Consider the following 22,187-nt stretch of genomic DNA (forward strand, 5'->3'; position numbering starts at 1 on the left):
TTATACTTTTTATTTTTATTTAAAACTAAAATTGAAAATAGAGGGACTCAACATTTACTACTACCCCCCCCCCCCCCCACCTCATGTATCGTATTCTATATTGCTTTATTGCAGTATGAAATTAACTTTTGATTTCAATTTAACATAATTCCTTTGATTTATTGGAATTTCTTTTGATATTTTTGGGCTTCGCTGCTTATTGATGTTGTCAGACATGTTTTAAAGGGGGGGAAGTAAACAAGGGAAAGAACCAGTGTGAGCACCTTTATACACAGACTTATATAAATATCGCTTGTTTGTAATTTACATTCAGTTCACTCAAGATTTCACCTGGTCACACAGTCAAGAGATAAACATTAAGACACTGTAAGTGTATTATTAGTAGTGCGAGCTATTCTACATTTGATGTCAGAGACAATGAACAAAATTAAAATTTATATTTCATTAAGTTCGCAAGTTACTTTATAACTAGTTTCGGTCTTTCGAATTACTTTACTATTTCTCAGCTTCTGATGATATTGATAACCTTCTATTTTACATTCCTACAATTAACAGGCATGATCTTCTTTTTTTTTCACGGGGGCTGCGCTTAAACTGTCTTTAACCTATTTTTGAAAGGTATATCAAAAATATACTCTGACCCTTGTAGATTCATACTGCAAAGTTAAAAACGAGAACAATAGCCCACATCAATTTGTATTAGGATTTTAAAGTTTTTTTTACAAAAAATGTGGATATTGTCATTCTTGTTATATTTTACAACTTCCTAACCCTCTTTGCGCACCTATTTCTTCTGACCTAAATTTCTCTTTTTACCCTTGATAAATATAAAATATTATAAATACCACTTGGGTTTAAATTTTTACCCAGTTGATTTTAGAGTTTTGAATCTCGCAATCAAACAACCATACCGAAAGTAAGTCTACACATATTTTGATTTTAAAGTAATTTAAAAGAAATCTGTAATAAGTAGCAGAGGGGACTATGGTCTGTTTATTACACTAGTCCACAAACTTTTATGTTAACAATCAATAATTATCAAAGTTTTATATCTTAATGTTTGAAATGAACTTAACAAAATGTAAATGTATACTCTAAAAGTCTTGCCCCTTTTAGACAATTAGGGGGATGGGGTATTTACCAAGCGTTGTAATATTTGTCTACTTTTTAAAAACTTTCTCTAGAGTGCAGCTGTTTGATGATTAAAACTTTTATTTTATTTTTTTGAGGCTAAAATAACAACTTTTTTAGCAAATGTATAATTTTGTGTAAATTTCATATTAAAATTTTCAAGACATAATTTCGGCTGTGGCGGTGATCCATGGCAGCTACAGTCGGCGGTTAGTTGGGGAATCAGCTGTGTATCTGCATAAAATTTTAATATTTCATGTAGACTAGTTAGAAAGTTTAAATTTAGAATTTGAAGTCAAATATTGTGGTCACAGGAAGGAGCCAGAATGAAGGTGACCTGAAGGATTATACCTGGTACCTTAAATTGACTAAATTGACCTATATTTCATATTGTTTTTTAGCATTATATTTTAGTAACAATAATTAATTGCTTTCTTAAAGTCAAAATTTATGGAGATATTAAAATATTTAAGAAATCAGTTAATTATATCCCTCTATCTTTCACACTAAAAAAATAAGATTTAAAAACGGAGATGGCATTCAATTACCCCAATTGGGGGGAGGGGAGGTTAATGATTGATTACACCCCCCCCAATAAAATTTTTTACACCCTCCCGCGAAAAAAAATTTTAAGCTTGGACGTCCTTGCCTATATGATGTAAAGATTACGCCCCAAAAATTTTAAAAAAATTTTTACCTCTCCCTCAAAAGAAAAAGCCTGGACTCACTTTGTGTCTATACCAATTTCTTCATTTTTTTCAGATGTGGTTGTTGTTAATGCTTGTACCTACTGCTGTGTTCTCAGCTTCTGTTGACCTCTGCGAGCCAGCAAGGAAGGAGGGAGTCAACATGACTTCATTTTTTGTAGATGTAGCTCATGGAATGCACTCTATCACAGTAGAAGACATACAATACTTTTTTGATGAAAAGTTTCCCATCGAGAACTCTTTACCAACAGCAAATCTTGGTCTGACTGGTCCTAAAGTTCTTATGTTTGTTCCTTCACGCCCATCAGATTTCAAGTTTCCAGGTGGAGCAGCTGTAGACTTTATTCTATCTAATAATGATGATCCTCTTAAATTTGGTTCAGCAGGACAAACAAGTTTGGAAGAAATTGTTCATCAGATGCACATGCTGGAGATGTGGAACAAGGCTTCCAAGATGTACAAGACATTAAAAACCAAAAGATTAGATACACAACAAATCTGTCCCTGCCTTGTATCTCATGAAGTAAAGGAAAAAATAATTGATAGATTAGCACTTATTTTCACTGTTTTGCAAGCCAGGATTCCTGAACCAATTGTTGATGGAGAGAGAAGAATTCCAATTAGACAAAGTAGAGGTATGACGTGGACTTCCTTGTACGATTCCTCGTTCGATGGAGATGGAGAAGCTTTAACAAGACAGGCAAGAAAAATAGAAGGTGAAATTTACAGAACCATTGATGGAGAAGAGTACCAGATTGTACCTGAACTAAAAGACTCACAAACCTGGAATTCTTATTGGAAGTCGAAAGTATCTACGAAAGAGATACCTAAAGAATCTATGCAGAAGTTGTACAATTTTGCAATGTATATGTACTGCCAGATTAATTTTGCATGAGGCAAATCCCTTAATAGTTTTAAAGGTGCTTTCCCTTACATATATCCTTCTAAGCATTTTAGTATGAAGTTTTTATGAAGTTGTATTAGGTGTTAACCCTATAATAATAGATATAATCGATCCTGTTTGTATGTCGTTGTTTTAGTTACTAATTTATAAAACATGCACTTTCCAACAGTAATGTAAGGCATTTTTTTGATTGATATAATTTCTGTTCCTGTTAAAGGGATGAAAAAAGTTTAGGTCTTGACAAAAAAATTGAAAATGTTTAACGAGTTCAAATCATAAACCATTAAATGCTTCGACATAAAACTATGAAAAACGGATATTTAGTAAAAAGGGGTTATAAATTGTAATAATGAAAACAGTTTGATTAATGTACATTTTGATTTTACAGCATTTGATGATATTTTGCCATGTTATTTTATTTTACACTTTGAACTCAACAAAACATTTGATGCTCTTTCGTAAAATATCGCTTAAATTTTGAAAAATATTTCGTATAAAACATGGTGAAATATTCAAAGTAAGACCATCTTCCAGTTTATTTGAAAACTTAAAATTTTGTATGATTTCTATTTCGAGTTTATTATTGAAATAAATTCAAATTTAACTTTTATAAAGTTTATGGTTTCCACAATTATGGATCTTGTACCTATGATCTTGTTTATATTTTATTATGATTATTATTTGTTCACATTACTTCTATATATTAAGGCAATTATTGTTTAAAAATATCTGCTCAGCCAATTGAAATTTGGAATTTTCCATAACAAGGATGACAACATCTATAATAACAAAGCTAAAGAAATAAGATGAAATAACATTATTAATTGATAGCGCGTTTGAAATATTCTTTCATTACTTTGATTTAAATATTAGCATTGAAACAAGGATGACAACATCCATAAAAGCGAAGCACTGAAACGATAGGACAAACGGACATTAACACTTGTATAGTGTCTGAACTGAATAATCAGAATATAAAAGTATAAGAGTCGAATCAAAATTGTATGTAAATTTGTTGAAAAACTGCTTGATACAGGATAATGTTTATGGACATACTTACATTTTTAGGACTTGATTATAGAGTTGCTTCGCTTATGATATTGAAATTTGTTGTCCCAGAAATCAATATACCAAAAATCAGATCAAACGGATAATTAGATCACATAAAAAAGTAGAAAAATCAACATGTTTAAAATGGACTTCGGACATTATGGTAATGATTATAGAGTTTAGATTATAGAAAAAAGCTATCCGTTACGGAAGGACGGACGTACGGACGGACCGAACCTAATTATAGAAAAGCTTCGCTTTTAAAAATGTAGAATTAATGTACACAGGAAGTGCCTCATCTTTATGCATCTCTATACAAAGTAGCTTGATGTCTGTCCGCCCATCCGTCTGTCTGAAGCTTAATATCTCGGTAACCACTGAACCGATTGGATTCTACTCTTTAGGTAATATATATCTACTTGACCTGTGGTGGTTTTAAGCTACCGAACCCTGGGGCGAAGCCCCTGTGAAAAAATATCCCCTCCCCTCAATTTTAATTATTTTTTTTTACAAAAAACTTACGAACGATTCTATATAGGAGGGGGATTTTCTAATACCTCTTGGGGCGAAGCCGCTAATTTATTTATACACTAACATTAATATTAGATACAGTTGTGCAAACTTGTTTTGTATATTTATGAATAAACTATGGAGCTTATGACATAATGCGACAAATACATAAACTTAGCTTTTTTTTAGTGGCAGCATCCAGGGATATAAAAAGATAAGACAATAGCCGATTAATTTGTGTACATTCCAAAAGATGATAATAGTTATTTCTCGTATCGTATTATAAACGGCTTTCCGCGGATATAGAATGTACAATTATAAGATTAAAACTAGTTTTTTTAGCCCCGAGGTGCCGGAGGCACCGGCTAAAAAAACTTGTACATTTCTATATTCGTAGAAAACTGGATATAATACGATGCTAGACATAGTTTTTTCGTATGGATGAGAACCGGTTCCTATCCACCGGATTCGAATGAATACGACAAACAAAATTATCTTTACCAACCAATCAAAATCTTTTTGTTATACACGAGATACCAGCGACATTATTTGAGACGAAATTTACGAAAGGCTTTGTCATAAGATATTCGACAATTTAAAGCTGAATCATAATGCAAACGAAATGAAAAAAATAAGCCCTTATCTACCAAGATCTGTAAAATGTTTCAGCCAATGAGATGTCTGGAATGTACCTTTAGTATTTTCCTATTCGCTGATTTAGACATTATGTCTCTAGGTTATCTCTATTACTGGGTGTTTGAAAAATGACCATAATTCTGCAGTTTTCTGAGACTCACAGTGACTTCGAAAGTGCTTTGACTTTAGTGTCAGAACAAGTTGTGTTCTAGTTCTCAAGTTGTGTTCTAGTTCTCAAGCAAGCAACACATAATTAGTTTGACCGCTATAATCCTATTCATGTGAATTACAGTTAAACTAGTAGGGTGACACAAAATTTTTATTTCTAAAAAAATGGCTAAGAAAGTTGATGTCGAGGTAGTGAAAGATGTATTGAAGAAAATAGGAAGAGAAAAGTGTGAAGTCGATGTTAATAACAACAAAGCACTTTTAAACTACCTATTTATTGTTTGCCAGCACATAATTTCCACTAGTGGATCAGAGTGGAAAACTGTTGGCAAAGATGGCAAATGCACAAATCTGAAGGATGATGTGAAGACTGCTAAGGCTGAGGCTAAAGAAGCGTTGAATACGGCAGATTACTCATTGCAACGTAATCTTAAGGGCAACTTTATACTTACTAGCCCGCCTAATGTTGAAAAAGGATGGAAAAGTCTCTTTGAACCCCATGATGAACAGGACACAAGAACTCTGACAGAAAGGACATTAGATCTTGTCCAGGAGTGCTACGGAGTCAGAATTCCTGAATCTGACATAACAGCAGTACATGAACTAAAAAACAACTCAGTCCTGCTAAAAATTTGGAATAGAAAAAATGGGTCACCCTATTTCGATTTGGTTTCCGCTGTCAAAAGAGGAGGAGTAAAGAAGTCAGATATACCGAAAAATGGAGGCGGGGATATGCGTGGGGAGGGGGTCAAGAATGAGGGGTATGGGGACCAGAAGGAGGGGGAGGGGGACAAGAAGGAGGGGGAGGATATGACTCTTCACATCCTGGACCGAAGGTAAAGGCATACATTCCCAGACAAAGGTTCTTCATAAACTTCCAACTAACTAAAAATCGTTATAAGATTTTAGGTCATATCAAATTTCTAAAGAAAAAAGGATCCATTCACAAATTTGATACAAACCAAAATGGAGACATTAACATGACTGTCAAAGAAGGCGAAAAACCCGTTTGGCTAACTTACTATCCAAAAATGAAAATTCATTTACTTACACCATAAGTGATATCGACAGCTATCTGCCTAAACATGTTGGTGTTAAATCTGATACAAAGCCAAAATATGTGAAAAAGAATTAAATTGATTCTAAATTCAAAAATCATTCTCTGATATCAAATCTAATATATGTCTAAACTAACGTCACCACTCTACACTTTATCTCTATTGTATGTCACTAATCTCTTACTATATGATAATCAAGTTTACTATTTTGGGGTTTAATAGTATAACTTATAAAATTAATTTTCCAAATTGGCACTTTTTAATTGTAAAATTTAAACTTATCTGTTATTATAGGGCTTTGATGATGATATAGATTTAATTTCAAGTAATGGTCTGAATGAGCTTATATTGAATAGTGATTTTGGGCATAGTTGTAAGTATGTTGATCAAAATGAATTTAAATCGCTAGTTAGTAATAAAAGTGAAAATTTTTCCGTTTTAAGCTTAAATATTCGCAGTATTTCAAATAAATCAAATGATCTTAGAGACTTGATAGATGAAACCAAAAACAAAGACTTTAATTTTTCTTGTTTATGTGTCCAAGAGACGTGGGGAATCAAAAATCAAGATTTAGTCTGTCTAAATAATTATAATCTAATCTCAAAAGATAGGGAAGTAAAGAGGGGAGGGGGTTTGGCTATTTATTTATCTAACTTAAAAAACTATGAAATTATCAAAGAATTCTCGTGCTTTAATGACAATTTTGAATCTCTAATAATTAAAGTTTACATTTCAAGAAACAAGTTTAAGATAATCGCAAATATTTATAGAATACCTAATAGCAATATACAATTTTTTTCTGATTGGCTTAACACAACTCTAACTTCTCTCAAAATTATGAATGCAGAAGAAATAATTCTTTGCTCTGACTTAAATATTAATCTGCTTAAATATAATGAACATTCTCCAACCAACGACTTTTTAAATATGTTAATCTCTCATTCTTTTTTACCAGTTATTACATTACCTAGCAGAATTACACCAACAAGTGCCACTTTGATTGATAACATTTTTACAAATAAAAGGATGGATAATTACAATGCCGGACTTATTTACTCAAGTCTATCTGACCATCTCCCAATATTTTACTTAAATGTTAGTAATCCTAAGCAAAACAAAGATTCTTTTTTACAAAAAAGAAATATGTCTAATGAAAATACTGAAATATTAAAGCAATCCTTATCCTCTTTTGATTGGTCTGACATAACTACAGATTCTAGTCCAGAGAGTGCTTTTGAAAACTTTTCTAATGTTATCAACGAAAACTTTGAAAAATGCTTCCCTTTTAAAACTATAAAACCCAACAAAAGAGTTATCCCCCAAAATCCCTGGATGTCACCAGATTTACTAAACCTAAGAAAGAAAAAGGAAATGTTATTAAGAAATAAATTTAAGGATAAAACCGTTGATAGCAATAGAAAATTTGTCATTGCAAATAATATTTATAAATCTGCAGTTAGGAAAGCCAAAAAAGAGTACTATTTTTCTAAATTCAATGAATTTTCATCTAACATGAAAAAAACTTGGTCTACAATTAATCAACTTATTAACAAGAATAAAAAAACGCATTCTATCCCAAATCTTTTTACTGATGATAACAGATCTTATGAAAACTTTCAAGATATTTGTGAGGGTTTTAACAATTTTTTTATTAATGTTGGTCCCAGCCTAGCAGATGAAATTCCATTTTGCGAAAATGATTTAAATGACTACCTTGGGGTTCCAGTAAATGAAAATTTTGTCTTTCAAAAAATCACCCCTCAAATAATTTTTTCTACTCTCAATAAGTTAAAACCTAAACTAAGTTGTGGACCTGACAATATTTCTACTAAACTTTTAAAAGAAATTATGCCAAGTATTATAGATCCTGTTGTTCACCTATTTAATCTTTCATTTAAACATGGCTTTGTTCCAAACAATTATAAATGCGCTAAAATTTTGCCAATCTTTAAATCAGGAAGGAATAATTCATTTGATAACTATAGACCTATTAGTATATTAAATGCCTTTTCTAAACTACTGGAAAAAATAGTTGCCTGTCAAATGTTTAAATACTTAAATAAGTTCAATATTCTTTATAAACATCAGTATGGATTTAGACCCAAGCACAACACAACACAGCCCTTAATTCAATTATTGAATAAAATATACCAAGGTCTTGATTCTCAAACACCAGAATACACACTCGGGTGCTTCATTGACTTAAAAAAGGCATTTGATACTTGCAATGTCCAAATTCTTTTAACCAAGCTAAACCATTATGGTTTTAAAGGTTTATCAAATAAATGGTTTCATTCTTATTTAAATAATCGTTCTCAATATGTAGAAATTAATGGTGTCAAATCATCTATTCAAAACATAACCCATGGAGTCCCACAGGGTAGTGTTCTGGGTCCTATACTGTTTTTATTATATATAAATGACTTGCCAAATGCAATTGATATATTTTCTTCACTTTTTGCTGATGACACAATTTTTGCACACAGTGATAGCAATTTAAAAAGATTAGAGGAGAGGGTTAACATTGAACTAGAAAAAGCTAAACTTTGGTTTCAAGCAAATAAACTTTCACTTAATGTTGCCAAAACTAAGTTTATGGTTTTTAGAACCAAACAAATGCAGTGTGTCCAAGATTCTCTAGTCATAAAAATTGGTGGTGAAAAGATTGAAAGAATTGGGAATGATTGTAATATTAAATCTTTTAAATTTGTAGGTGTTCATCTAGATGAGTTTATAACGTGGGAACACCATATAAACTCAGTTATTAACAAAGTATCTAGTGCTAATTTTGTATTAAATCAATTGAAAAAGTTTGCACCAACTAAAATTCGTAAATCTATATATAATTCCCTTGTAAAATCGCACTTGGAATTTTCTATTATAACATGGGGTAATGTAAATGTGAGGGAATGAATAGATTATTATTAAAACAAAAGCAATCTGTGAGATATGTCGCTAATGCAAAGTACAATGCTCATGTAGATCCATTACTTGAAAAACTTGATTTACTTAAACTTGAAGATATTATGACTGTTAATATAGGTAGCTTTGTAAAAAGTTTCCTTGCAGGACAAATGCCAGACTCATTCAATAATATTTTTGAACCAATGTTATCCAACAGAGTAATGAAATTAAAAGTACCTTTACCTAAACATAAAGCTCTAGAAACTTTTCCTAATGTTTGCTTTGTTAAAATATGGAACAACCTAGACACTGCTATAAGGTGTGCTGAAACTAAAAATTCCACTAAAAATCTCATCAAAAAGAAAGCTTTAGATAAATATAAGAGTTTTAATTGTAATAAGCAAAAATGTTTTGTCTGTAAAAATAATTAAAATTTGTCTTAATTTACTATAAAAATTTTAATTTCTCTAACCCCATTGTATCATAGTGTAAATAGCATCATTAATACCTTACTATTTATTTATACTATTTAAACCTATTTATATGTTATATGTATATATCCAATTTAATTATCTGATTAAAATTTCTATGTAGCTAGAAACATTAAAAAATCATTTGAATATGTTTGTCTTAAATCGGTACTTTCAGCTTTTGCAACGGCCAACCCAGGTTATGAAAGTACCAAACTATGCATAAAATTTTGTAAATATGTGTAAGAAATATTATTATCATTTTGTATGCTTATGTTGAAATACATCTATCTATCTATCTAAATTGGGACATAGTGCATTTCATTACCCTAGGTTAGGTAACTTCATTTCACTTTTCAATAAAATCTAAAATGCAGCGGTTTTTGAGAAAATTAGATTTAAAAATTTCAAGTTCAATTTTCACCCACTAGGAGTTACCGCATAATCATGACAAGAAAAGCAAAGATTAGTTATTTAAAATGTTGAACAACTTTGCTTTTATAAAGTCAGTAATAAAACCTCTCTATATATGATTTATTTAAGGCTGAATTTACGTGACCTTAGCAAAGCAATTGATAAAAATGGCCATTAATTAACTCACTTCAGGAGTGGTTTTATGAAGAACTTTATAAAAGCAAAGTTGTTCGAAATTTTAAATAAATAATCTTTGCTTTTCTTGTCATGATTATGCGGTAACTCCTAGTGGGTGAAAATTGAACTTGAAATTTTCAAATTTAATTTTCTCAAAAACCGCTGCATTTTGGATTTTATTGAAAAGTGAATTGAAGTTACCTAACCTAGGGTAATGAAATGCACTATGTCCCAATTTAGGTTCTGACACTAAAGTCAAAGCACCTTTGAAGGCACTGTGGACTAGATCTTTTCATGAAAATACCCTTTTTCGAATTTCAATCTTCTGCTAACCTAAAAAGTTACTTTAGGGGCCTAGAAATATATGTACAAAATTTCAGCTCTCTATCTCTACTGGCGACCTAGCGCCAGGCATGTAAAATATCAACAGATAACGGTAGCACGGCGGTTTTAACAATATCTCAGTAATGTGCAGGTTTTCAGCTTTTCTGCATATTTCAATTTAAACACATAAGGCCAAAGATATTATATCCAAAAAATCTTTTGTCAAAGTCTACTCTAGACCTAGCGCCAGTCAGTTTTCTAAAATCATGCATTTTATACCTGTGAAAAATGAAATCGCCAGCGCTAGGTCTAGAGTAGACTTTGACAAAAGATTTTTGGGATATCATATCTTAGGCCTTATGTGTTTAAGTTGAAATATGCAGAACACCTAAATTCACCTTCCAAACCATTCTCTAAGCATTTTAATTTTTTTTTTGAAATAACGGGATTTCAAAACTGCCTTTTGAAAAGGCCTAAAAAATATCTTTTTTTGTCCCTTTTTTCACTGTATATAGTTACAACTTATTAAGATATTATTTTCAGGTAAAAAAAAATTGGCGCTTCCAGCACCAAAACCGGCAAAAACAGGCAGTTAAACTTCTGAACCCCTACTTAACCCCCTGACAGACCCCCCCTCTATCTCGGCTCCTGTTACAGATAGAGACGTAAAACTTTTTTCTGGTTGTTCATGTGTATTTTTAGAGAATTACTTTTTCTGGTCATAGCGGTCAGACCGCTTCTTATCCGCTTTTTAGCAGCCAGCCGCTAAATATTAAAACAGCTGTAGAGCGGCCAATTTTAAAGCTAAGAAAACCAAATTTTATGACAAACTATTATTTTTTATAATAAAAAAATACCTTTTCTAACCATCGCCGAAAAACGACAAATAACGAAAACCGCCAATTTAAAACGGCGGTTGGCGGCGCTAAATAATGTTTTTATCTGTTTTTAGTTACAACTTATTAAGATATTATTCTCAGTTTAAAAAAATTGGCGCTTCCAGCACCCAAACCTGCAAAAACAGGCAGTTAAACTTCTGTATCTCTACTTAACCCCATAACAGACCCCCCCTCTATCTCGGCTCCTAATACAGATAGAGACGTAAAACTTTTTTCTGTTGGTTCATGTGTATTTTACTTAAATTACTTTTTCTAGTCATAGCGGTCAGACTGCTCCTTATCCTCTTTTTAGCAGCCAGCCGCTAAATATTAAAAAAGCTGTAGAGCGGCCAATTTTAAAGCTAGGAAAACCAAATTTTATGGCGAGCAATTATTTTTCATAACAAAAAAAATGCTTTTTCTGACCATCGCCAAAAAACGACAAATAACGGAAACTGCCATTTTCGGCGGTTAAACTGCGGTTGGCAGCGCCAATTAATGTTTTTATCTGTTTATGATCACTTTCATTTCACTTTTCAATAAAATCTAAAATGCAGCGGTTTTTGAGAAAATTAGATTTAAAAATTTCAAGTTCAATTTTCACCCACTAGGAGTTACCGCATAATCATGACAAGAAAAGCAAAGATTAGTTATTTAAAATGTTGAACAACTTTGCTTTTATAAAGTCAGTAATAAAACCTCTCTATATATGATTTATTTAAGGCTGAATTTACGTGACCTTAGCAAAGCAATTGATAAAAATGGCCATTAATTAACTCACTTCAGGAGTGGTTTTATGAAGAACTTTATAAAAGCAAAGTTGTTCGAAATTTTAAATAAATAATCTTTGCTTTTCTTGTCATGATTATGCGGTAACTCCTAGTGGGTGAAAATTGAACTTGAAATTTTCAAATTTAATTTTCTCAAAAACCGCTGCATTTTGGATTTTATTGAAAAGTGAATTGAAGTTACCTAACCTAGGGTAATGAAATGCACTATGTCCCAATTTAGGTTCTGACACTAAAGTCAAAGCACCTTTGAAGGCACTGTGGACTAGATCTTTTCATGAAAATACCCTTTTTCGAATTTCAATCTTCTGCTAACCTAAAAAGTTACTTTAGGGGCCTAGAAATATATGTACAAAATTTCAGCTCTCTATCTCTACTGGCGACCTAGCGCCAGGCATGTAAAATATCAACAGATAACGGTAGCACGGCGGTTTTAACAATATCTCAGTAATGTGCAGGTTTTCAGCTTTTCTGCATATTTCAATTTAAACACATAAGGCCAAAGATATTATATCCAAAAAATCTTTTGTCAAAGTCTACTCTAGACCTAGCGCCAGTCAGTTTTCTAAAATCATGCATTTTATACCTGTGAAAAATGAAATCGCCAGCGCTAGGTCTAGAGTAGACTTTGACAAAAGATTTTTGGGATATCATATCTTAGGCCTTATGTGTTTAAGTTGAAATATGCAGAACACCTAAATTCACCTTCCAAACCATTCTCTAAGCATTTTAATTTTTTTTTTGAAATAACGGGATTTCAAAACTGCCTTTTGAAAAGGCCTAAAAAATATCTTTTTTTGTCCCTTTTTTCACTGTATATAGTTACAACTTATTAAGATATTATTTTCAGGTAAAAAAAAATTGGCGCTTCCAGCACCAAAACCGGCAAAAACAGGCAGTTAAACTTCTGAACCCCTACTTAACCCCCTGACAGACCCCCCCTCTATCTCGGCTCCTGTTACAGATAGAGACGTAAAACTTTTTTCTGGTTGTTCATGTGTATTTTTAGAGAATTACTTTTTCTGGTCATAGCGGTCAGACCGCTTCTTATCCGCTTTTTAGCAGCCAGCCGCTAAATATTAAAACAGCTGTAGAGCGGCCAATTTTAAAGCTAAGAAAACCAAATTTTATGACAAACTATTATTTTTTATAATAAAAAAATACCTTTTCTAACCATCGCCGAAAAACGACAAATAACGAAAACCGCCAATTTAAAACGGCGGTTGGCGGCGCTAAATAATGTTTTTATCTGTTTTTAGTTACAACTTATTAAGATATTATTCTCAGTTTAAAAAAATTGGCGCTTCCAGCACCCAAACCTGCAAAAACAGGCAGTTAAACTTCTGTATCTCTACTTAACCCCATAACAGACCCCCCCTCTATCTCGGCTCCTAATACAGATAGAGACGTAAAACTTTTTTCTGTTGGTTCATGTGTATTTTACTTAAATTACTTTTTCTAGTCATAGCGGTCAGACTGCTCCTTATCCTCTTTTTAGCAGCCAGCCGCTAAATATTAAAAAAGCTGTAGAGCGGCCAATTTTAAAGCTAGGAAAACCAAATTTTATGGCGAGCAATTATTTTTCATAACCAAAAAAATGCTTTTTCTGACCATCGCCAAAAAACGACAAATAACGGAAACTGCCATTTTCGGCGGTTAAACTGCGGTTGGCAGCGCCAATTAATGTTTTTATCTGTTTATGATCACAATAAAAGACTACATACAAAAATTGGCTGATTAAGGTCCGGAAAGGGGCAACACAGTTAATTGTTCAAACTAATGTAATAGATTTTTATTTTAGTCAGATGCCAGACGCAGACAATTAAAAAAAATAACATTTAGAAATATTATCAATTTGTCTACAAAGGGTTAACAACAAAATCAAAATATAAAAATCTAATTATTAAAAACATCAAGATGATCTTTTCCATCCTATTACATATTATCTTTCTTATTTTCCTTTTCAAATGCAAGATGTATTTTCAAAATTTAACTGTTCATAGAAAATTCTGGATCATGGAAAGAAAACGAAGTTAGATTCTTATGTGCTAGTATGCATAAAATGACTTTAGAAATGTCTTCTGATTTTAGTTGAAAGGTGGATACGATAAGTGAAGGATCTATTTTTATAGTATCTAACAAAAAAAGTTTATAATCAGTGATAGTGAGAAAAATTGTGTCCATGGTTGTCTTTATATAAACTTTTGTAAAATATTTAATATTGATATAGTGTAAAAAATAATTGTAGTATTATTACCATTCTCTTCTTCAAGGACGTCCAATGTGTTTATTAGGCGGGGGGGGGGGAGAATATTTTCATTTAGGGGGGATAACAGGATGTCTGTTTTTATGTCTCTCTGTTTGTACTGAAGGATCTCACTAACTGCTGAACTGATATGGTTCCTCATAACAGGGTAGCTTCTCTTAGGTCCTGGGAAGGTTTATAACTAATTTGGGGTAGGGTAACACCACCTTCCCAAGAACTTGAAAATCTAGGAATCAATCTGATTGGACACCCAAAAAGTGTAGAAAAGTATAAAAAAATATATATGATTGATCACATGGTACCTTCTGAATAAATTTTGACAAGTAAAATAAAAAATGAGGGACAACAAAAACTTATGTAGTACAATAAAAAAATATGGATCAACAAAATGTGTATAAATGAGAGTATATTAAAAAACAAGGACCAATAGAGATGATTTCTTAAACTTAAGCTTTTAATGATATAAAGTAACTTTTGGTTGAGAAGTCAACCCCCTGTTGTCAACCCCTAGCCCTCCGGGGATCAAAAATGAACCTAACCTTAATTTTCTTGGAAACCATTTGATCAATAGAAATGATTGCTTAAACTTAAGCTATTATGTTAATAAACTAACTTTTAGTTTGGAAGTCAACCCCATACCGCCAACCCCTAGCCCTCCGGGGCTCAAAAAAACCCTAAAAATGAACCTAACCTTAATTTTCTCACAAACCATTTGATCAATATAGATGATTGCTTAAACTTAAGCTATTATGCTAATAAACTAATTTTTAGTTTAGAAGTCACCCCCCTTCAGCCAACCCCTAGCCCTCCGGGGCTCAAAAAACCCTAAAAATGAACCTAACCTTAATTTTCTCAGGAACCATTTGATCAATAGAGATTGTTTCTTAAACTTGAGCTTTTATGGTTATAAACTAATTTTTGGTTTAGAAGTCACCCCCCTGCCGCCAACCCCTAGCTCTCCAGGGTTAAAAAACCCTAAAAATGAACCTAACCTTAATTTTCTCATAAATTATTTGATCAATAGAGATGATTTTTTTTAAATTTAAGATTTCATGCTTATAAACTAACTTTTAGTTTAAGAGTTACCAGTAAACAAGTAACCACATTATTAAAAGTTAAGATATTTTGGACTGAAGCTTTTATGTGTATAAACTATTTTTTTGTTTGGTGACTTCTAAACTAAAAATTAGTTTATGAGCATAATAGCTTAAAGGACGCCTGCAAAAAATACGACGCTTTAACTGCTGAATGACTGCCACAAGTAGACCCAATACCCTAAATTTAAAGCCTTTAGCTTCAATAACAAAAAAGTTCTAGGCATTTCAAAATAGCATTTTATGTACAATGAAAATTTTGAAAGATTTACAATGCTCATAAAAGAAAAAACAATATTAAATTACGTCGCCTAGACACAAAATTATAAACTTATCTTTGTCAGAAATTTAGATTGCCGGTAACTGATTACATTTTTACAATAAAAACACCACATTTCATAGTCAAAATTTATGAAAAAAATTCGATTTATATTGCATTTGTAAACAAAAATCATTGCGGAAACAAAGGGAAAACTAATACAAGCTCAGCTGTGATTGGTTGCTTAGCCTATTGATTGGTTACAGTACACTCGGTACAACGCAAATTAAACTTAATTTTTTTTAATGATTTTGACTATAAAATTAGGTATTTTTATTGTAAAAATATAATTACTTACTGGCAACCTAAATTTATGACAAAAATATGCTTATAATTTTGTTTCTAGGCCACGTAGTTTAATTTCAAAATTTCTAACATTAGCATTGAGTTTCTTTTAAAACTTTCATTGTACATAAAATGTTATTTTAAAATGCCTAGAACTTTTTTGTTATAGAAGCTGAAGGCTTGAAATTTTGGGCATTGGGTCTACTTGTGGCAGTCTTTCAGCAGTTAAAGCGAGGTATTTTTGCAGGCTTCCTTTAAGTTCAAGCAATCATCTCTATTGATCAAATGGTTTCTGAGAAAATTAAGGTTTGCAACAGGGGGGTTACTTCTAGACTAAAAGTTAGTTTATTAGCATAATAGCTTAGGTTTAAGCAAAAATCTCTATTGATCAAATGGTTTCTGAGCAAATTAAGGTTAGGTTCATTTTTTGGGTTTTTTTGAGCCCGAAGGGCTAGGGGTTAGCGTCAGGGGGATGACTTTTAAACTAAAAGTCAGTTTATAAGCATAAAAGCTTAAGTTTAAGAAATCATCTCTATTGGTCAAATGGTTTTTGAGAAAATTAACGTTAGGTTTAATTTTGTAAGTTTTTGATCCCCAGAGGGCTAGGGGTTGGCAAGGGGGGGTGACTTCTAAAGTTACTTTAAATCCATAAAAGCTAAAGTTTAAGAAATCATCTCTATTGGTCCTTGTTTTTTAATAAACTCTCATTTATACACATTTGGTTGATCCATATTTTTTTGTTATACTTCATAAGTTTTTGTTGTCCCTCATTTTTAGTAGCGAAGCTACTCTATAATTTGAAATGTCCGTCTGTCCATCTGTCCATCTTAGTTTGGGGGAAACGTGATTTTCTCGGTTCCTGTAAAAGATAAAGGATGCAATTTTTTGACAACATTCTCATTATTAAGGATAGTGTGGCGGATCTGGATCCGCAAGGATCCGCATTATTTTGAGTCCAAGGATCCGGATCCAGATCCTGGGGTATAAATTTATGGAAAAATATACCTAAATTTAAATAATATAGTCACTTACAAATTTTGAAATATCTGATAACCTTGTTAAGATCAGCTGATTCACTCCCACACTCTTTAGGTTCAGACTTGAAAATCAAAAGTATTTGTTTTTTGAAAAATTTGGTGATTTTATTTTATTGTCAAGGATCCGGAACCGGATCCGGTGGGATCCGGATTCGCACTGACCAAATTTGGAGGATCTGGATCCACATACAAGCAATGCTGATCAGCAACACTGATTAAGGAGCACAATTAACTATTAAACAGCAATGGCAGTTGGACTGCTTTTTAGTAGGTTTTATGCTATTTTTGTATTTTGCACATTTTCTCCATATCTTTGGTTTTTATGATCCGATTTTTTTTCAGTTATACAGTGTGTTTTTTTTATGAAAACTTTTTTGAAAGCAATTTTACCCCACTTATACAGCATGACCCTCGAAAAAGTATTTTTAAGCATCTGCAGCCTATATTTCTCAATAAAATATTAAAAGATTCATATGTACTTGTTCTCTATAATTTTCTACATCAAAGGATATCAAAATATTTTTTTTACATCAATTAACAGCCAAGATTTTTAAAGCCAAAGTTTGGAAAAAGTGCGTGAGAAACTGGATATTGCTAAATATTTCTTAGTTTTTTATTAGTACATTACTTTTTATCAACCAGTTAACAAACAAATAAGAAAGAAAAGCAAGTTTACAATTGATACATTTTTTATTGCATTAAAAAACGTTACTTTTACATATGAAAAACTACGTTTCAAATTTTACTGAATACATTTTTCTTATAACCATTTTCCCTCAAATCTTATAATATCTTCAACTTATTAATATGACCTTAAATAAACCCCTCCCCAATTTATGCTCATTACCAGAAGGATTAGCGCCACCTTTACCAATAAATTCACGCCTACTCATCATATTAATCTAAGACACATAAAAATCATTTAAATTGTTAAATGTTTAATAAAAGTTTGTAGCTGTAACTTTTTGGTTTTTTAACTTATTTTGATAAAATAAAATGTGTTTGATTTCTGTTTATGTAAACTTTCAATTTGCTACTATTTTTATAGGTTTTCTTTCTGTAAGGGTGTTTTTGCAATTTACACTAATCTAAAAATGCCTATTAGAGCAAGTGAAAAAAGTGCTTTCAGCATGAAATAAATTTCTTGGAAACATCTTTATATAAGTTTTATAAAAAGTATTGAAATTACGAAGAAAACACGTCATTTCACTTTAAAAAAACATTTTTCTTGAAAAGTTACTTTTTCCTCAGCCACTTTTTCAAAACTTTGGCTCTAAAAATCTCAGCTGTTAATTGATGTAAGAAAAATATTTTTATATCTACTTATGTGGAAATCTACAGAGAACAAGGACATATACATTTTTTGATAATTCATTGAGAAATATGGGCTGCAGATGCTTAAAAATACTTTTTCGAGGGTCATGCTGTAATTATCAGAATTTAATGATTAATGGCTTATTTTCTTCATTTTTTAAGGCAATTAATAGAACAACAAAAAAATATTTTAGTTTTTATTTAAAAAGTACAGTAAAATCTAAAATTCAAAACTTAGGTGTCAACATCTAAAAATGGTTTTAGTGCATTTTTCTTATGCTCAAATAATCAACCTTTTGCAAGAATGGCTACTTAACACTTCAAAGTTGAGATATAGAGCTAAAAATGTATACAGATACTATTAGAGACATGTACTAGAACATATCAAAGTTTGAAGGTCATATCTCAACCAGGGAGGGAGTACTGGCCCCCCAAAGTTGACTACAGAAAATCCATTTTTTAAAGAAAAATGTGCTAAGACCATGTTTATATGTTGACACCTAAGTTTTGAAATTTAGATTTCACTGTACTTTTTAAATAAAAACTGAAATATTTTTTTGTTGTTCTATTAATTGCCCTAAAAAATAAAGAAAATAAGCCATTAATCATTAAATTCTGATAACTATAAGTGGGGTAAAATTGCTTTCAAAAAAGTTCTCATAAAAAAAACACACTGTAGATATTAAAAGTGAATTTCCTGTTGTTTAAAGAAAACAACTATGACAGTCAGACTGCCTTTAAGCAGGTTTTAAGCTATTTTTGTATTTTTCACATTTTTCTCCATACCTTTTTGTGTTTATGGTCCGATTTCAAAAATATTTTAGTTATAGCCATCAAAATTAAATTTCTTGTCGTTTAAAGAAAACAACCATGACGGTCAGAATGCCATTTTGCAGGTTTTGGGCTATTTTTAAATTTTACAATAATTTTTCTATATCTCTGATGTATATAGTCTAATTTTTCAATTTTTTTCGGTTATGGTAATAAAAATTTAATTTCCTGTCATCTTTTTTGTAATTTACTTTGACCGTCATCATTTTACAAAATATGTGTTTATTTTCTCCAATAAATCTTCTTGATTTAAATAAATACACTTTAAATCTACTTTTACGTATTGCCATCCATGATTTTTGTGCTTCGCTACTTATGGATGTTGTCATCCTGTTTATTTTATTTATCAAAATTTTTTAAGGTACCATGTGATCAATCATAATATTTTTTCATACTTTTCTACACTTTTTGGGTGTCCAATCAGATTGATTCCTAAATTTTCAAGTTTTGGTTATCTTATTGACACCCCACAGTGTGTTTGAAGGTGCTTTGACTTTTGTGTTAGAACCTAAATTGGGACATAGTGCATTTCATTTTCCTAGGTTAGGTAACTTCATTTAATTTTCAATAAAATCTAAAATGCAGCCATTTTTTTACAAAATTATATTTGAAAATTTAAAGTTTAATTTTCATCCCCTAGGAGTTGAACAACTTTACTTTTATGAAGTCTTTAATAAAACCTCTCTATATATGATTTATTTAATGCTGAACTTCTGTGACCTTAGCAAAGCAACTGATAAAAATGACCATGAATCAACTCACTTCAGGAGTGGTTTTATGAAGAACTTTATAAAAGCAAACTTGTTCAAAATTTTATATAAATAATCTTTGCTTTTCTTGTCATGATTATGCAGTAACTCCTGGGGGATGAAAATTGTATTTTGAATTTTCAAATCTTATTTTTTTTTAAACGGCTGCATTTTATATATTATTGAGAAGTGAAATAAAGTTACCTAACCTAGGGTATTGAAATGCTCTATGTCCTAATTTAGGTTCTGACACAAAAGTCAAAGCACCTTTGAAAGCATTGTGTCCTAATTGAGATAGACTGAAATTTGTAAGGAATTAAATAAGTTCACATTCTACTTATTTACATTAAGCTTCAAGATTTGCTTATTTGTTTAAGTGCTAGATTGATTTCTAGATTTTCTAGATTTTTGGCTAAAACTGTTTTTGGTACTGGAAACATATATTGTATTAAGCAGATAAAATTTGAATTTTATTATAAATGCATGTTTTTGTTTTAGGATGATGAGGAAGATTGATTAGAGTTAGAAATGTCTACACCACAAAGAAATACAAACAAAATCAAGATCAAAATAAATTGTTGTTTAAACACTGACACTTGTTTTGTAATTTTTTTTGTTATACTGTGAAGCCTGAGTTTGTTATTTTTTTTATATTTTTTTTAGTATAAAGTTTGTTTCTCTTAAAGTAAGCCAGCAAGAAACATAACAATCTACCTGCTGAATAACTGTTACAAGTAGACCAAATACCTCAAATTTAAAGCCTTCAGCTTTATTAACAAAAAACGTTATAAGAATTTTAAAATGAAAATTTTGAAAGCTCATGAGATAAATTTATTGCTAGAATTACATCTCCTTGTAACAAAATTATATGCTTATTTTTTGCTTAAAGTTAGGTTGCCATTAACTATTTATATTTCTACAATATAAACACCTATTTTCATAGTCAAAAGGATTTTTTAAAATCAGTTTAAATTGGCATTTTAACAATTCTAGCATTAAGAATTTCTAGTCAAACACAAATACACTTTACAGCCAATCACAACTGAGCATCTCTAGATTGTAGTATTTGTTTCATTTTTGTAGCAAAGCTACTGTATAATTCGCAATGTCCATCTGTCTGTCTGTCCATTCTTTCTTCTAATTGCCCTTCGGTCTGTCAGAGACAGAAAAGGGGAAACATGATTTTCTCGGCTACTATAAAACATAGAGTGCTGAAATTTTCAGGGATTAATCATATTACCTTTTTTCATATTTTCAGCAAGTTTCATTAAGATTCATCAATTGTTTGGGGTGCTAGATCAATTTCTACATTTTTAAGTTTTCATAATTTTCTCAACTCCTTTAGGACTGCTGAAATTTTCAGGGATTTAATACTTTCAAAATTCTGCATACTTTTATCAAGAATTTTGTTGGGATGTTAGTTTAATTCCTAGATATTTAAGATTTGATGATTTTCTTTACTCCTATCCAAGATAGACAGCTGATATTTTTAGGGATCAAATAAGTTCACAATTTTTATATCCCAAAAAAGTTTCATTAAGATTTGCTTATTGGTTGAGGAGCTAGATCGATTTCTAGATTTTTACTTTATAAGTCTTACAAGATTTCGTGATTTTTTAGTTTAATGTTTTTTTATGAAACTGCTCTATACAATTTTTTTCGGATATCCATCCATAATTTTTGAGCTATTTATGGATGTTGTCATGCTTGTTTTCTTACAATTGCTGACCGCTACACATTTGGGATATTGGCTCTACTTTTGGCTGACACAGCAGTTAAAGCAATGTATTCCTTCAGACTTCCCTTAATACAATGTATATTGGTTGCATTTCATTAATTAAAACAAATTTGTTTTGAAGTCATTTTTTTCAGAAGTGAAATGCGGACCCGCAGTGGAAATATCTTAGAAGGGGTTCCTCCAAAACGTATCAAAAAAAATGAAACAGAAAATTCTTTGCTAGAATTATTTGTCGGTAAACCAAAGCTTATTTCATCCGATAAGCTGCCTACAAGAAGATGTCTAATACTGCATTATGAATATTTGAAAGAAAGATGTCCAAACACAAGATGCTACCCAGAAATTATAAGTTGTCCACTTGGCTCATCTTTAAGGTAACTATTTCAAAGAAGGTGTATTAACTTTTATTTTTATAGCTAGCTGGTGCTTTAAAAA

The 22,187-nt window shown here is 31.2% G+C and overlaps 1 protein-coding gene across 2 annotated transcripts; it reads left to right on the top strand.

Annotated features, from left to right (window-relative positions):
• Positions 1–311: 311 nt before the first annotated feature.
• On the top strand, positions 312–2,862 carry LOC145331598 (uncharacterized). Of its 2 annotated transcripts, none has more exons than XM_080176348.1 (2): positions 312–366; positions 1,894–2,862. In XM_080176348.1, exon 2 carries the CDS (start codon positions 1,894–1,896, stop codon positions 2,731–2,733), a length of 840 nt encoding a protein of 279 aa, XP_080032474.1. In that variant the 5' UTR covers positions 312–366; the 3' UTR covers positions 2,734–2,862. The 2 variants fall into 2 exon arrangements, with proteins under 2 accessions (XP_080032474.1, XP_080032473.1); XM_080176347.1 differs by lacking the exon at positions 312–366 and adding an exon at positions 857–916.
• The last annotated feature ends 19,325 nt before the right edge of the window (positions 2,863–22,187 follow it).

The sequence above is a fragment of the Acartia tonsa genome, chromosome 11, assembly GCF_053477335.1.
Source record: "Acartia tonsa isolate MP-2025a chromosome 11, ASM5347733v1, whole genome shotgun sequence".
Lineage (NCBI taxonomy): Eukaryota > Metazoa > Arthropoda > Copepoda > Calanoida > Acartiidae > Acartia > Acartia tonsa.

What these genes read in the sequence shown, in the direction of transcription:
- LOC145331598 (XM_080176348.1), top strand. Translation starts at nt 1,894, where the DNA reads ATGTGGTTGTTGTTAATGCTTGTACCTACTGCTGTGTTCTCAGCTTCT.